General features: G+C 33.8%; 2 protein-coding genes across 4 annotated transcripts in view; one reads left to right on the plus strand and one right to left on the minus strand.

Annotated features, from left to right (window-relative positions):
- LOC123546841 (F-box/LRR-repeat protein 7-like) overlaps positions 1-15,301 on the minus strand; it is a 63,387-nt gene extending 48,086 nt beyond the window's left edge. Inside the window, exon 1 of one of the 3 annotated variants that reach the window (XM_045333453.2) lies at positions 14,912-15,301. In XM_045333453.2, the coding sequence (XP_045189388.1) occupies positions 14,912-14,932 (21 nt within the window). In that variant the 5' untranslated portion in view covers positions 14,933-15,301. Of the gene's footprint in view, positions 1-4,020; positions 4,699-11,620; positions 11,776-14,911 lie in introns of those variants that run through there. The other 2 variants (XM_045333452.2, XM_045333445.2) reach the window with 2 other exon arrangements.
- Positions 1-18,029, plus strand: part of LOC123546842 (zinc transporter ZIP13-like) — a 45,255-nt gene that overhangs the window by 1,545 nt on the left and 25,681 nt on the right. The window lies entirely within an intron of this gene.

The following is an 18,029-nucleotide window of genomic DNA, read 5'->3' on the forward strand; positions in this document are numbered from 1 at the left end:
TCGATATCGTGAATACAGATGGAGCTGATATTTTTTCCTTTCCTAGTGCTAGTGCCTTTTCTCAATAGCAACATGTTAGCTTTTACTGTACTGCGTTTCAGTATGTAACAATTTGTATTCTATCGAAATCGGCATGTTCCTATCGCATGCTAGGTAAAAATGGTGGCGTAAGAATTTAATGTGGTGAAAAGAGAAACTGCAAGAAGTGAAAAGGAGAAGTTAACACCCTCTTTTTGTTTTTCTAAAGTAGCGATATAGTTCTTTATGGGGATATAAGTCTCTGAAAATCTGATATGCTATGAAATGATCAAAAAAAAACGTTTTATAAATAGAGTAAGTGGATTTTATATGAAATAAAGAACAGCCAGATTTAGTGGTGTTCAGCCTGTTTGATGGAAAATGATTATGTAGGTTAATTAGAGAATTTTGAAGGGTATCAATGGCAAGGGCTTTTTAGCTCGACTATTCAAAGAATAGTAGAGCTATTGGACTCACCCATGCGTCGGCAGCTGCGTCGGCGTCCGCGTCCCGATTTGGTTAAGGTTTTGTATGTAAGCTGATATCTCAGTAACCACTTGTGGGAATGGATTGAAACTTCACACACTTATTCACTGTGATAAACTGACCTACATTGCAAAGGTTCCATAACTCTATTTTGCTTTTTTACAAAATTATGCCCCTTTTTCGACTTAGAAATTCTTGGTTAAGGTTTTGTAGTATGTAAGCTGGTATCTCAGTAACCACTTGTGGGAATGGATTGAAACTTCACACACTTTTTCACTGTGATAAACGGACCTACATTGCACAGGTTCCATAACTCTATTTTGCTTTTTTACAAAATTATGCCCCTTTTCGACTTGGAAATTGTTGGTTAAGGTTTTGTATGTAAGCTGGTATCTCAGTAACCACTTGTGGGAATGGATTGAAACTTCACACACTTACGGACCTACATTGCACAGGTTCCATAACTCTATTTTGCTTTTTTACAAAATTATGCCCCTTTTTCGACTTAGAAATTCTTGGTTAAGATTTTGTATGTAAGCTGGTATCTCAGTACCCACTAATGGGAATGGATTGAAACTTCACACACTTGTTCACTGTCATGATCTGACATGCACTGTGTAGGTCCCATAACTCTACTTTGGATTTTTTTTCAAAATTATGCCCCTTTTTCGACTTGGCAGTTTTTGGTTAAGTTTTTGTATGTAAGCTGGTATTTCAGTATCCACCTATGGGAAAGGATTGAAACTTCACGCACTTGTTCACTTTATGAGCTGATAAGCACTGTGAAGGTTCCATAACCTTTTTCCCATTTTTACAAAATTATGCCCCTTTTTCGACTTTCGTATTAATTCAATTGACAAGGCTGTTGAATAGTCGAGCGTTGCTGTCCTCCGACAGCTCTTGTTTAAAGTAGAAAGAGGTACCATATTTAACACATATACAGGGCTGGTTAGAGGTACCAGTAATCAATATGAATACTGAGAACGCATATGGAGAACGGTATTTACCAAAACGGGAGATGATTTCAAAATTTTGTTCTCTTATTTTTCTCGTTTAAATACATGATAAGTCACATGAAACAGAAGTATTTATAATTCTTTAATCCTGGGAAAAATACAATCGCAAATTTGACAAATAATTGATAGCAATTTGTACGCCGTGATTGGAAGTTTTTATTGTTTTTCTTCTTTTTCTTGGGACTGATGAATAAAAGTAATTAACTTAAATTAATGTTTTCTTTAGTATTTAAGACATGGATTGCATGCGGTTCTAAGACATGTAAAAATATGTGGAAAATGGAAATGTGTTTGGCAGTGGCATAAGGTTGATGGCTAAAAATCATCAGTGCATATCATTTGTCTTATTAATACACAAGTCCTTATATAAATCAAAAGCCCATTGTTTGTTATACCAGTCAGTAGCTAAATGGTCTGAAGTCTAAAATTTAAGAGAAAAATTTGAAACTTTATTTCTGACTGTAAGAAAACACTTATTTATTGAATATTAATCCAGTCATTGTTGAATAGTAAAAAAATTGCCCCTTGGTCACTTGACTGCTAAGTTATTAATAATTCAATAAGTGTATACTACTGAAATATTGTTTTATTCATAAAAATTGAATATGTTCAGTTGATGTACCTGTATTTATTGTAAACTTAAAACTTTCGTTTATATAGTATACAAGTCAGTGCCAAGCAGAAGTACTTTTCGACAGTTAATTTCGTCTGAATGATTGTTTGGGCTTTTATTTGTCTGTTTCATTAAATACCTAATCATTCCTTGACATGTTTATGAGATTTTGTAGCTTACTTGAAAATGATTTCTGTTGTTTTGGAATTCCATAGATTGAACATGTTAAAGGGACATGCCTGGTACTGTACAAAATTTATTTCAGGTTGCTCAAAATCTGCATGTACAATGTACTTTCATAACTGTATCAGTGATATACTACATAGGAAATAAAAAAAAGAAAAACAGAGTATGTGATTCAGTGAGGTCTTAGACACAGTATTCACTTGCTCTTACACAGATGGCCACCTGAAATATACGATATGATCACTCATTGTGTAGGGTCAGTAAAAAGAACATGCTAAATTGAATTGTTGTGATTGGCATTCATTTGAAGGGCATGCTACGGCTGTACTGAGCTTGCATAGGCAATAGGATATGTAAAAAAAAGTTGTCTACTGAGTTAGTCACACAGTAAAATAATGTAAACCAGCAGGTTTTTACTGCTAGTAGCAGTATGGTTTTCATGAAGTATCATGTAAAAAAGCTTATTCTGGTATAAATTAATGCAAATTTTATTTGGAGTTAAAGAAATCAGTTGGTATTTTCAGCTCTATGTATTCATCAGGGGCATGCCTCTTTAACGACAAAATGAAACTTCATAAGTACTTATTATCAGAATTCGTATCTAATTCTGGTTTAAATCTTCTTTGGGTTTTGTCTGTATTTAAGAATGATCCATATGCCAGGCATGCACCAGGAAGTTCATGTACTCTGTAGACAGCTTAAATATATGATCAAAGTTAGAGGAAGTTGTTTAACAAATTGTAGGGTTATTACCTATAAGTAAATCAGTTTAAACTATTTCAAAATCAATAGCCTTATACTTTGAAAAGGACAGTTGTGATTTTTTTTTAGAATGTCATGATACAAAAATTGTGCCAATATGTCACAATGTCATATGTGTCCAATTGTACTGCTTGATAATTGCACAGTAGCAGAGAATTAAGGTTTACTTGCTGACAATTGGTCTTAGAAATTATTTTTTAATTAACAACAGTTACTGCTATGGGGGCGAATGTACATGACAGAGAATTTTATACACTATAATAATAGTGAATTTATAAAGACATTTATGTATGTTTGATTCACATGTTACTTTAATGTCTTTTCAAGAATAAGACAATACCATTGATATTATGGTAATAGGGTTAAAATATATTCACCAGTTTTGAATTTTTCTTTAAGAAAAAATAAGAAATTTTACATAATATTTTTTTACATTTGCTTTCGTTTTAAATAGTTATTTTTGACACACTTGTCATTTTTATCCATTAAATTAAAGTTAACGTTATGCAGTATATAGAGACAGGTCTTCTAAAGGCAGACCATCAACATGAAAAAAAAAATTATATACAATAAATGTAACAGATCTACATTCAAAGCAGACAGAAAAACTACAAATTATATGAGCCGTGCCATGAGAAAACCAACATAGTGGGTATGCGACCAGCAAGGATCCAGACCAGCCTGCGCATCCGCGCAGTCTGGTCAGGATCCATGCTGTTCGCTTTCAAAGCCTACTGGAATTAGAGAAACTGTTAGCGAACAGCATGGATCCTGACCAGACTGCGCGGATGCGCAGGCTGGTCTGGATCCATGCTGGTCGCACACCCACTATGTTGGTTTTCCCATGGCACGGCTCAAATTATATGGTTTTATACCTTCACAAAAATACCAAGTACTGGTATGAAAAGCTATAATTATTATTTTCATAAAAACACCTACCGATTCTCGTTTCTTAACATAAATTCTGTCTGAAGCCCTAGAAGCGAATGATGCACTAGACAATTTTCCCTTCCCTCCTCCGGGTGCTAGTGACATTTTCACAAGTTTTTTTTTTTTTATTTCTTACTCAACAGTGAGATTAAATAGCAGATTCTGATAATTTCTAAATGTCACTTTTTTTTCAGACTTAAACTTCCTTTAGAATGGAACAGTTCTGTTTAATTTTTCTCAGAAAAGAAAACACTTAAAAGTTCTAAGTTACATGTACTGCATTGTTACCTGTTATAAACTTTCCTTAAATAATCCAAACGTAGTATATGAAGAAGAAACACTCAAATAAAACCTTGCGCTTTTTAATTTCTCAAAATAAAACAATATAACTATTCAGAACTCTTTGCCTGATTCGAAAAGATAGCAAGCATAGCCAACATGTTATAGACAAAGCTTGTAGTGAATTACTTCTTTCAAAACTTCAGATATTTTCACTGTACATACTCCTTTTGAAATATTTTAAATTTATTCCACCGAAAGGTAATATTTCACATTTGGAATGCTAAGGAATTCCGCTAATTTCCATGACGATGTGAAAGCATCACATGTAGAAAATGCAAGAGATTTTTTACGGTTGACACCTAAACCCGTATATCATTCACCAGCACAGGTACAGGTACACAAACACAATCATCTATCTACATCTGTCTATCTATCCGGCTAATTTACATGTTGCCAATATACAGGTATTATCTTTTCTGTCTGTCAGTCTTAATGATAATCAGTTGTTTTTGGCTGATAGCTGCAGGTCTCTAATAAAAGACATTACCAGTGACCAGGAAGCATTATTTATATAACTGTGTTCATATCCTGGTCAGTACATTGTATATGAGCCATGCCATGGGAAAACCAACATAGTGGCTTTGCGACCAGCATGGATCCAGACCAGCCTGCGCATCCATGCTGTTCACAGTTTCTCTAATTCCAATAGGGTTTGAAAGCGAACATTATGGATCCTGACCAGACTGCGCGGATGCGCAGGCTGGTCTGGATCCATGCTGGTCACAAAGCCACTAAGTTGGTTTTCTCATGGCACGGCTCATATGATTTTGTCTGACTCTGTCCCAGACTTCAGTCAATAAAATTAATGCACTTCAAGTAATAGGGTTAATTGTGTTTCATTAACTAGATAACAACAAACTGACAGAAATGTTCTTGATGTATTCTTGAACTGTTCAAAACCAGTTCAAGACTGGTGTCTTATAAAGGATTGATGAACTTATCTTGAATAGGTTCATGAAATGAGTGCCACCATGCAATTCATGGACAAGTATTCTTGAACAATTCAAGAACAGTTCATGAATTGTCCTTCAAAATTTCTCCGGGGTGGAACAAAATGTTCAAGAAGTGTTCATGAACTGGGCAAAAACAGGAGTTCTTGAATTGTTCAAGAAATGAAATCAAAAGCATTTAGCGAACTATTAATTTTGTTCTAGTTTGTCCCATTAAACATTTCTTAAAATTTGCCTGAAATGTTCTTCAACATTTTAGAGTCTTTTGTGGAACTATTCAATGACATGAACTTAGTTATTGAATAATTCAAGAAAATTTCTTGAGCTTTCCTGTAAAGTTCAACAAAGCATAATTATAAGCCTTACAATAGGATGTTGGGATATTGTCAGTTACTTATACTGCACAGTTAGCTATTCAGTCAGTAAATTTTCAGTGAACACCTCTTTGAGGAATAAGTGGTATTGCCAAAATTGAATGATGGACCAGTCCATTTTAAAAATTTAGCAGGGTAAAGGTTAAAGACTGCAATATATTGCGAACATAATACCAGTTGAAAAAAAACCAATGGTAACACAGCATCTCAAACAACCCCTGCTTAGAAAAGAGCTGTTTAGACTGACAGAATAATCATTATTAGTCACAAAACTCCTGTGTAGCAGCATAAGGTTTAAAATTTAAACTTTAAATAATTGATTATTTTCAGTGTTATAATGTTGATTATCAGCACATTTTATATCAGAACTGAGCTTTCTTTTAATAATTGCTTCTTTACAAACTTGTATGACATGTAATATGAAGTATGGTGATAAATATAAGTAAATTTAGGCAAATTTTGAGCGCAATCTAAATTTTTGTTTTACTGAAGGCTTAGCTATCAGAACTAGTCATGATTTTGTCTTGTAATAGTTTTACTATAATATAATAATAAAGTATTACTTGTAGCTGTGGTTTAGCCACTGGGTACTCAGGTCTAGAATATCTACCCCCTCAAACCCATAGACCAAACTGCATCATCTTGAATTGGGTACTACAAGGTTGATTGTTTTTGCATAAAATAGATTGGATTCAGTGGCATGACAAATCTCACTATGATTCACACTGACATTATGTTCCATTACTGCTTTCAGGCATGTGGCATTAATTTAGAAGCCTGAAAATCCCGACAAAATCGGGCTTTAGCTGGAAACAGGTTTATATAGTCTTGTCTCATACAGTACATACAATCTTTTACTACATTTTACTCTGAACCATTCCAACAGAAGATGTTTATTCAAAACTCAGCAACATGTTTGTGACTTTTCTATATTTTTAATGACTAAGTCATTTTATTTTAACATTTATAACGATGCCATATACAAAATGTACACACAGTGAGACTGTAAACTTATAAGCTCCTAAACTATGGTATATAATATTCTTTTATTTATTTTCAAGGTTGTGAATATAGACTCTCTATATTCTAGGTTCAATATCATGGTAATATTACAACCGGTTCTCTAAGAAAAATTGTAAAATAGACTGGCATATTTGTCACTAAAATACATAAAATAAAAGAAAAATTACAAAATCCTGAAATTTTGTGACAATATATCAGTCTAGTGGTTTAGTCTACTGTATAAGATAATAGTCTGAAACTCAGTATTTCATTGATAGGTTTTCTGTTATCTTTTAGAACATGGTACATTGTGTACCCACATTGCTACAGATGATGAATATCATTATTAGTGATCATGAAAGTGATCAGTTGATAAGAAAATACATGTTACATACTAATCTAAAACACATGGCAATTTAGCAAATCTGTTTACATTGAGTATTCTCATAGAATAGTCTGAGAACTATTAGAATGCCTCTTGAATAAGTGGTGAACATTCCATCAGTTTCTATAGAATGGAGGAATCATGAGTAGGTTTTTCTAGCTACATCTTGTGCTTTCAGAATATCATATGTTATATGTTCAGTGCTGATAATTGCAGTAACTGCAGCTCCAGGGAATAAAATATTTCTTTAAGACATACTCATAAAACAATTAAACAAATTTTCAATTAAAATTTTCCAAGTGGTGAATGTTCCACAAACTGCACATTGCAATTAAAAAATCTGTGAAACAAAACAGATAGGAAACTTTCACAAGAACACAAAGCAAAATCTTGCTAAATCTCATAAGTACCATTAATGATATTGTGTTAACTGATGAAAATATTTTTTTTGTTTTTAACTAAATGTATAAGCATCTAGGTGATGATTTATTGATCAGGGTGGTATGTAATTCTGCAAGTAGTTCTGATTCTATTTATTATTTTTATGTTAGGGTATATTAACCAATTATTATTGAATGACAATCTGTAATTTCCGTTTGATTTTATTGCCTCCACGTGATTCAATAAATATATTGAATTGAATTGAAATTGATTCCCACATTTCCAGTTGTCACTACAACCATTCCTCGTATGAGGTATATTTTTACGTTCAGCTCAAATTTGCTGAAAAAGTAAATGGTTATGAGACAACTTCCTTCCCACCATTATTTTCATCTGGTCACATGCTTAAAAAGTATACAAATGTTTTAGGTCAGTCAATTTCAAATAATACAGTACAGGTCACGCAAAGTGTGCATTTTTGGTCAAAATTTAGTATCCAGAAAACATAGTTTTACTCGTTTTTAACATAGAAACAAAGGAATCGGCAGGCTGAAAATGTCACATGATGAAGTGCTATATATAAGTATCTGCAATACATCAGCTCAACACTGTCCAGGAATTTCTCAAAATTTGATTTTTAGCTCACCTGAGCATGAAGTGCTCAAAGGTGAGCTTTTGTGATTGCCCTTTGTTCTTCATCCGTCCGTCCGTCGTCAACAATTTGACTGTAAACACTCTAGAGGTCACAATTTTGGCCCAATCTTAATGAAACTTGGTCAGAATGTTACCCTCAATAAAATCTTGGACGAGTTCAATATTGGGTCATCTGGGGTCAAAAACTAGGTCACCAGGTCAGATCAAAGGAAAAGCTTGTTAACACTGTAGAGGTCACAATTTTGGCCCAGTCTTAATGAAACTTGGTCGGAATGTTACCCTCAATAAAATCTTGGCCGAATTTGATATTAGGTCATCCGGGGTCAAAAACTAGGTCACCAGGTCAAATCAAAGGAAAAGCTTGTTAACACTCTAGAAGTCACAATTTTGGCCCAATCTTAATGAAACATAGTCAGAATGTTACCCTCAATAAAATCTTGGACGAGTTTGATATTAGGTCATCTGGGGTCACAAACTAGGTCCCCATGTCAGATCAAAGGAAAAGCTTGTTAACACTCTAGAGGTCACACTTTTGGCCCAATCTTAATGAAACTTGGTCAGAATGTTATCCTAAGTAAAATCTTGGACGGGTTTGAAAACTAGGTCACCAGGTCAAATGAAAGGAAAAGCTTGTTAACACTGTAGAGGTCACATTTATGGCTATATCTTCATGAAACTTGGTCAGAATGTTCATCTTGATGATCTAAAAGTCCAGTTTGAATCTGGGTCAGGTGGGGGCAAAAACTAGGTCACTAGGTCAAATCAAATGAATAGCTAGTTAACACTCTAGAGGCCACATTTATGAACATATCTTAATGAAACTTGGTCAGAATGTTATTCTTGATGACCCATAGGTCAAGTTTAAATCTGGGTTAGGGTGGTTGAAAAACTAGGTCACCAGGTCAAATCAAAGGAAAAGCTTGTTATCATTCTAGAGGTCACAATTTTGGCCCAATCTTAATGAAACGTGGTCAGAATGTTACCCTCAATAAAATCTTGGACGAGTTTGATATTAGGTCATCTGGGGTCACAAACTAGGTCACCAGGTCAAATCAAAGGAAAAGCTTGTTAACATTCTAGAGGTCACAATTTTGGCCCAATCTTAATGAAACATGGTCAGAATGTTACCCTCAATAAAATCTTGGACGAGTTTGATATTAGGTCATCTGGGGTCACAAACTAGGTCACCAGGTCAGATCAAAGGAAAAGCTTGTTAACACTGTAGAGGTCACAATTTTGGCCCAATAGTAATGAAACTTGGTCAGAATGTTATCCGGAGTAAAATCTTGGCCGAATTTGATATTCAGTCATCTGGGGTCAAAAACTAGGTCACAAGGTCAAATCAAAGGAAAAGCTTGTTAACACTGTAGAGGTCACATTTATGGCTATATCTTCATGAAACTTGGTCAGAATGTCCATCTTGATGATCTCAAAGTCCAGTTTGAATCTGGGTCATGTGGGGGCAAAAACTAGGTCACTAGGTCAAATCAAATGAATAGCTAGTTAACACTCTAGAGGCCACATTTATGAACCTATCTTAATGAAACTTGGTCAGAATGTTAGTCTTGATGATCCATAGTTCAAGTTTAAATCCAGGTTAGATGGGTTGAAAAACTATGTCACCAGGTTAAATCAAAGGAAAAGCTTGTAAACACTCTAGAGGTCACAATTTTGGCCCCAATCTTAATGAAACTTGATCAGAATGTTACCCTCAATAAAATCTTGGACGAGTTTGATATTGGGTCATCTGGGTCAAAAACTAGGTCACCAGGTCAAATCAAAGGAAAAGCTTGTTAACACTGTAGTGACCACATTTATGACCATATCTTAATGAAACTTGGTCAGAATGTTAATCTTGATGATATATAGGTCAAGTTTAAATCTGGTTCAGGTGGATTTAAAAACTAGGTCACCGGGTCAAATCAAAGGAAAAGCTTGTTAACACTCTAGAGGCCACATTTATGACTGTATCTTCATGAAACTTAATCAGAATGTTAATCTTGATGATCTTTAGGTCAAGTTTGAATCTTGGTCATGTGGGGGCAAAAACTAGGTCACAGGGTCAAATCAAAGGAAAAGCTTGTTAACACTTTAGAGGCTACATTTATGACCATATCTTAATGAAACTTGGTCAGAATGTTGATGATCTTTAGATCAATAGGTCAGGTGAGCGATACAGGGCCTTCATGGCACTCTTGTTTATGATTTTTTTCGCACTTACAAGGAGGTATCAGAGCAGATTAAATCTTGTGGAATTTTCAAAATTACTGTCCCAGTTGCCCCTACACTGTATCAGCACAGATTTGTAGAATTTTTAAATTAACTACTGTGAAAACATTAATAATCGTGGGTGACTAATTTTCGTGGATTTCGTGGTTTACTCAATCCACGAAATTTAATCCCAACGAACAAGTAAAATTCCCATTCATTCTATGTTCAGAAGTTGAAATCCACGAATTCATATCCCTACGAAATTGCCGTTTTGACCAAAACAACAAAATTTCATGCCCACAAAATTAAATGATTTTACAGGATCCCCTATCCACAGATTCTTTTATTCAGAAGAATTATTTCACCCTTATCTGGGAATATAGGAAGGGGCATAAATAGTTTAGCCCTTAATGTGAAAGAAAATTTTGTACTTTTAATTATGAGAACTACAATCATCATGTTTAGAGTTCTACTACAATTAGTAACATTATGATTACTTTGAAAAGTCAGTTGTTTTGCTAGCTCAGGAGGCAACACTTAAGTGAATTAGTTTATCTTTTAAATTGTTATTTTATTTTTTCACTTATATTTTTAACCATGTTCACAACTGAGATCTGATAAACTCTTGTAGGCTGACAGGAGTGCATCATACAGTCATGTTTTGAGAACCAAAGAGATTTGGTAGATATTTGAGTAGTCTGCGAAATTGAAGGCAAAATTTTCATTTCTACAAAACTTAAATAAATGGTCTGAAAAAAGACTAGCATCAGATAATAAATATCAGTATCTTCACTATCTCATGATTGTGTGAAGTATAACAGTGAATGTCATGGCAGCATCATATCTAAAGAAGCATTACAAGCTAACCAAACAGGCTACATCTCCAATATCAACTGGTAGTTATCAAACATTATCTCTGTACGTTGCCCAATGCTGCAGAACTGTCAGCAGATCCTGTATGATAACATTACCTCAAGAGATCTCCAGTACCATTGTTATAAATCAGACAGATCTCTATGTCCTGTCTATAGATTAATAAAATTGTGAATGTATCCCAGACCCCCTGAGAGATCACTATATTAGAGATGAGATCTCTATGTTCAATCCACATAATTATTAATAAAATATAATGGCTTTGCATCCCAGACCCCTTGAGAGCTTGCCATACATTGTTATAATTCAGCCTCTCATTCTAAATAATTAGCCAGTAGCAATAATAGATTAGATTATCACAAGTTTATATGAAACAAGTTGATTAGCTCATAGTTGTTGAAAGGGTCAATGGAAGCAAAATAGATGGAATCACTTACAGATTTAGGTGTTTCTCCGTGTGTATACATAGTCATAATGTATATACAAATATATCCTTATTATTCTCACAACACTGACATTATGTTTATAATGATGGCTGAACCTCGAGGTGCAACTTGTTATGTGAATGTTTGTGAACGCATGTAGAATACATATAGATAACATATGGGAATGTAATGGCATTACATCTACTAATTATACTACTAGAGTACCTACATATTCTGTCTGTAGGTGTTTTTTTTTTCATGCAAAAAACCTTCAGAATGTGATTATCCTTCTATGTTGTACTGTAATACCTAACTTTTTTTCAAGAAACAATTTTGTATCTTAATTTTGTATTTTAATTTTGTGTATTACCTTCAGCTGTTGTGCCCTGTCCTTTCCATTGATCATTTTAATGTCATGACCATGGAGCTAGTATCTTCGTAGTTTTCACTATCCAATTTATTTTCCTCATCTTGCATGTCAAGGTACCCATTCTTAATATTTGCCCAAGATATTGGGAATCCCCTTGAATTTTTTGGGACAATTTTCTTATCTGTTCCCCTCCATTGGCATGTCAGGGTTTGAGACTAACTTCCCAGTAATTCAGACTTAACCCCTTTTCCTCCTTCTTAAGGATGTAAAAGCCAGCTAGGAAAGATTGCTTTTCATTTGCATGCTTAGGTCAGAGAATAATCTGTGAAGTTTTCAGGAGAAACCCTTTATTTCCACACATTGGTATAATGTCAAATTACATCTTAACAGTTTTCAGGGTAACCCCTGGTTTTTCTTATATGAGTGCCTGTGTACGACAGGGTTTTCCCAAACCCAAGGGGCAGCATGGAATGTCCCAAAGGTTCACTGGAAAACACCAGTCCTTCCTTACTCAGGCAGTCTTGTTAGATCATTTGCCTGTAACCTTTGATATTATTCCAATATTTTCAAAGATGTTATAAATAAAAAATCGCTCATACACTGTGACATCATAAGATGTCAAATTATGACATTGGTATGATGTCAAATTATGACATCAGTATGTGCATGTGTAGCTTATCTTTTCCCTAGGGAGGGAAAGATAAGGTGATCTCCTAACTTTAAATGTCTTTCCCCACTGGGTAGGCAAGATAAGGAACATCCTAACAATTTTCAAAGTAACCCTTTGTTTTCCCCTTTATTGGCATATGTGACATGGCAAAGGAACATCCCTGCAGTTTCCAGGGTAACAGCTTTATTTCCAACCTCCTTCACTGGCATGTCAATATCATGGCTGAAAGTGGGTCATCTGAGGTCTAAAAGTAGGTCAGTAGGTGTAATCATCAAAATCCCTTGTAAACAAACCACAGTGCCCTTAATTTCACCTGATCTTGAAACTTTGCAAGAATGTTTGTCTTTAAATCATTTAGGTCAACATTGAAATTGGGTCATCTGTGGTCAAAACTAGGTCATTTGAACAATATATTGCAGAGCATTCATGGTCCTTTAGTTTTCTGAGTAATTTTATTGCAGCTGGCTGTCTGCTACAAGAAAATGGTACTAGTTTATATTGTGTCTACAGTATACAGAATAAAGGATGTCACTTAACTACTAAGCACTGACAGGTGTAGGTAAACAAAAGTTTATTTGCTTAGGTTCAGAATTCTATACCTAATAATGTAAGTTCAAGAGTGGATTCAAGGTAATGCCAGGAGAGTCTTCTTCTCAGCTTGTCTCACACATTTGCGTGCAGCTTTTTACATACAAACGTTTTTACCAAAATAATGGCTTTGCATTCAGTTATACAGTCTGATAGATTTTGAGGTAAAATATTAAATGTTCCCTTTGATATAGTAAACTAAACAAACACCTTACATCACAAGATTACTCTGAATTATTATATTATTGCCATGTCAAAATATTCTGAATAGTTGAATTTTTAGAGTAAATTGTCAGTGATTTTGTCTAAAAACTTGTGCTCTTCTATTATTGGGCCTTGCAGAAAAGCTTAACTCCATATTATGTTTCCTGTAGAAAACAATTAAAACAATCACTCAAAATGGTTGTGCTTAAAGGCTCATTTATATGCCTTTGTTTTAAAAAAATGTGGCTTACATATAAACAGTAAATATGCTAATTTCTTGTTAAATCCTATTTCCAATTAATATTTGTCAGTTTATTCTGCCTTTGCGAACAGAGCAGACCAAGATGATCAGCCTGCACATCTGTGCAGTCTGATCATGGTCTGCACTGTTTGCTATTCAGTCAGTAAATTTTCAGTAAACACCCCTTAGAATAATAATTGGTACTGCCCAAATTGAATGATGGACCTGTCCATTTTAGAAATTTAGCAGGGTAAGCCCCGGTTAAACTGTTTTTAACATAAAGCCTTATAGAACTAATATAATAAAGTGTCAGTGAATGCAACTATTAAGTTCCAACTATGCTTTTAAATTAAAGTAGATACAATACAGCTCACAGTCCAAGTAGAGAATATGCATATAATGACATGAGTAGAAAAGCTGCACATGATCGTTACTGTCAGGGTCATAAAGGGAGGTAATCCAAGATACTAAATTCAAAAATACTTTGTACTGTATGACTGTATGCTTAGTCTCGTCTCAAACCTATAAAAAGTTAATATCTGAGATAATATTAACCCAGTAACAGGAAAGATAAAAAACAGAAACTGAAGTATTTTAATGTTCATAATTAAACAAATAATGCTACAACCACATTATTTACAAGGCTATTGTGACCCTTTAATTATTTTAGTCCCATAAGGCTTTAAATTTTATATTAAAAATAAATAATAAAGCTATCCAAATAGATGTTACGCATAATTACATGATTAGAAAGGCACTACTTGAAATATTTCACATAAACTTATACAGTTAAGGGCTGTAAAGGGAGGTAATAAAAAACAGTGCATTCAATAAAACTTTATACTATGTTAATCAATATTCGAACTTTTGACAAAAATTAATAGAGAAAACAGTTACTGAAAATATGATTTAACAAGAAATTAATCAATTTTTTGTTCATAATAAAAAATGTGGCAGTAACGTAAACGTTATGAACAAAGGCATTATGAGCCTTTAACTTAAGTTACTTTAATGATAACTTAGATGTTTTATTCTGTTAATATAGAAGTGTTCAATTTAGCGTCACATCCCTTGTACGAGATCTTGAACAAAATTTTATCTAGGTGATTAATAAACACATAGAAAGGAAATATGGCAAATTTAAGATTTGTCTGTCTCTCAAAATGTATTGTGCTGAATTATAATGTCAAATTGACTTGTACATATATACGAGAAATGGTTGTACTTTACCTTTTTTTGACGTCTTTCCATTATTATTCCACACAGTAGACAAAACTATAAATCATAAACATCCATTGCATCAAACTGTTGTCACATTTACGCATAATGCACAGATTGTTTTATCGTCTTAAAATGCCTGTTCCGTTGTACTATTGTTTTAACAAGAATATTTTATTGATGTGTTTTCTGCATGTGAGTGCTATCCTGTTGAATGGAAATGCTGCTTTTTCCATTTGTCATGTTCATTGTTCATATCAATATTTGATTAGAGACTGTGTGTCCATTATTCGTATTGAAAATTTTATAATTATAATGGAAGGTAAACTCCCCATTGAAAATACACTTTACAAAAAGTAACATCAGGAAAAGAACAGGCATGCATCGATTCAAATGCGTCAGAACTTTATAAAATAGATTTTATGTTTTCTAAGCATCATGAAAACGTCATTCAAAAAAATCTTTATCTAGTATGTAAATTGTTTCTGTTTTTGTTTCAAGTGATAAACATAATAATTTATTATGTACTACGAAATCATATTTATTTGTGGGAAAATAATTTTCAAAGTTTTGTAGTTGCACGTATATGATGCAAAATTAAGTTCCAACAAAAATTAAAACGATTTTTAAAAAAACTCCTTTTTTTAACTATAATCTGTCTAAACCTTGAAGTCATTTAAATTCATATTTCCTCTGCAGTCTTTTAATCCATTTAATAGAGTAAATTTGATAAAACATGCATTGTTTTCTCTGTGTTTTTGATGCCAGTACTCTTTTATTTGTATCAAGTGATAGAATATACAAACATGTAGACTTCAAGTTGAAATCATATGATGTATCATTGTTTAAATCCAGTAACAGAGAGTAATTCAATAAAACATATAATTCCTAGTGTCATATTTCATGTTTGTTTCAGCATGTTTGTATAAATATTTTATTAGCTTTCCATGTATCATCATTGGAGCATGCCAATTATTGAATTTTATTCCTGTTAGCCATGAATGTATATGTCTGTTAGACTGGTTCAGTCTTAAATATAGTTAAAATATTGAGCAGTCAACCTTTTGATCTTTGGTGAGCAGCCATTGCTCAGAACTGTCACAGAACTTTATTAGACTGGAACTTCTGTTATTGAGTTTTTGTCTTAATATTATAGTGACTTATAATAGTCCATTATTTCAGTTATTGTGTCATAGATTGGCACTTTTTTACTGAGTTTTAATCTAAATAGCATACTTATCATAGTATCAGACTGTGTCCTTAATTCCAGTTACTTTTGCTGTTATTCTACTCTACATTAAGTTAAAATAAATATTTTCATGTTAGGCACTTCTGCAACTTTATATCTAATACCCACAGACAAGAACTCTATATGACTGTGAATGACCTTAAGCCTTCTGACTGCAAGTGATTCTACCTTTGCAACCAGCGCAGACCAAGATCAGCCTGCATATGTCTGTGTAGGCTGGTCATGGTCTACACTGTTTGCTATTAAATGGTCAGTAAATGTTCAATGAACACTGGTACTCTTCGAATAATAAGCAAATAATAAGTGTTACTGCCCTGGGTAAAGGTCAACTTATTTTTAATTTACATAAGACTATAATGTGTGTCCATTAGTTCAGTAGCATCCTGTCAATAAATGAATGTACAGATGAAATATTGAGTAGAGGAAGGATTGATCTTTTAATTGTATCCCCATTCCATTGAGTCCTGTAGACTGGATTTCTCCATTGAATTTTAATCTTAAGTATACAAGCGCCAGTCTATATTTGTCCATAATTCCATTGGACTGCATCCCATCAAATTATAGATGAAATATTGAGTCCTTGAAGGTTTGCTCTTTGGCATGTGATCAATACATCTCTCATACTGTTTCATCAATAATGATATGTCACTTTCTTATACCACAAGCCAGTTTTCAAATCACTCAGGGATCATTAATTCCTTTTGTACTGCAAGACTTGCTGCAACATAATGTTTTTGCTTCACATGTTATGCTGAAAGGACTATCCTCTACAATTTACTTAGGATTATATTTACAGGCAATGGTGATTGCTGCTTTTTACACTTATAATGATTTAGGCTTTAACGAATAACATTCTGTCTCTCTTTGACTATTTCCATTGATTTGGGAGGGAGGGAGGGATGGACAGATGGACAGACAGACTGACAGATAGATGGATGGATGGATGGATTGATTAATTGATTGATCGACTTGTCATTTCATTTCATTTATTGGTTTCCTTAAGGTATCCGATCCCAAAATAGATAACATTTCATGGCTTGGTTACCCCATGTTTTTTTTGGTATTATTTGAAAGCTTTTTGTCTGCTGAACAGGAATTAATAAAGAAGACTATAATGATATGCACTATAGTCAAGTTTTTTGACTGCGAAATGATCAATCTTAACACTGTAATAAGTGGATTTCTGTTGAATTGAAAACGTATAATAAAGTAAAAAAATAAAAATTCTATAACATATTTTTGTCATGTACCGTCATCATACAAGTATAGGTCGCATTTGTGTATAAGACGCAGTGAAAAATATCTACTGATTTCTGGAAAAATGCTTACACCCGTGTATTGGTCGCAGAAAAAAGGAATCTCAAAAACATGTAAATTTGTAAGGAAATGCGATTTTCCCAGTTGGCCATTGTTGCGGCACCCATAATTTTAACAAAGTTGTGAAAACAGCTTATTAAAATTGCGAGGTGAGATGCTATTAAATTGATAGTATCAACACCTTCTCAAACTTCCCTGAACGCCACCTTCTCGATCTCATTACCTTCTAAAACATCTCCTAATCATCAACTTGTGTGTGTGTGCGGCAACTTGTAATTACGGTTGGTTTGATGTACTTGCAAAATGTGTTAAAACACCAACTTGAGAAAGTTTTACACTGGTTTTGCCAGAAACTTAATGATGAGTTATAGTAATGCATTGTAGAATATATTTTAATGAAAAACAGCATTTCTTTAATGCTTTTGCAAGAGCTCTTAATTTTGCATTTGATACAAAATTTATTTAAGACGCCGGGTACCGTTACCCGGTCTTTTACCAATGCCCGCATCATAGTTAGTTACTCCCCATGAATTCTCTGCCTACCCTTATGAATTATCTTCCCTA

This window comes from Mercenaria mercenaria, chromosome 9 (assembly GCF_021730395.1).
Source record: "Mercenaria mercenaria strain notata chromosome 9, MADL_Memer_1, whole genome shotgun sequence".
NCBI lineage: Eukaryota > Metazoa > Mollusca > Bivalvia > Venerida > Veneridae > Mercenaria > Mercenaria mercenaria.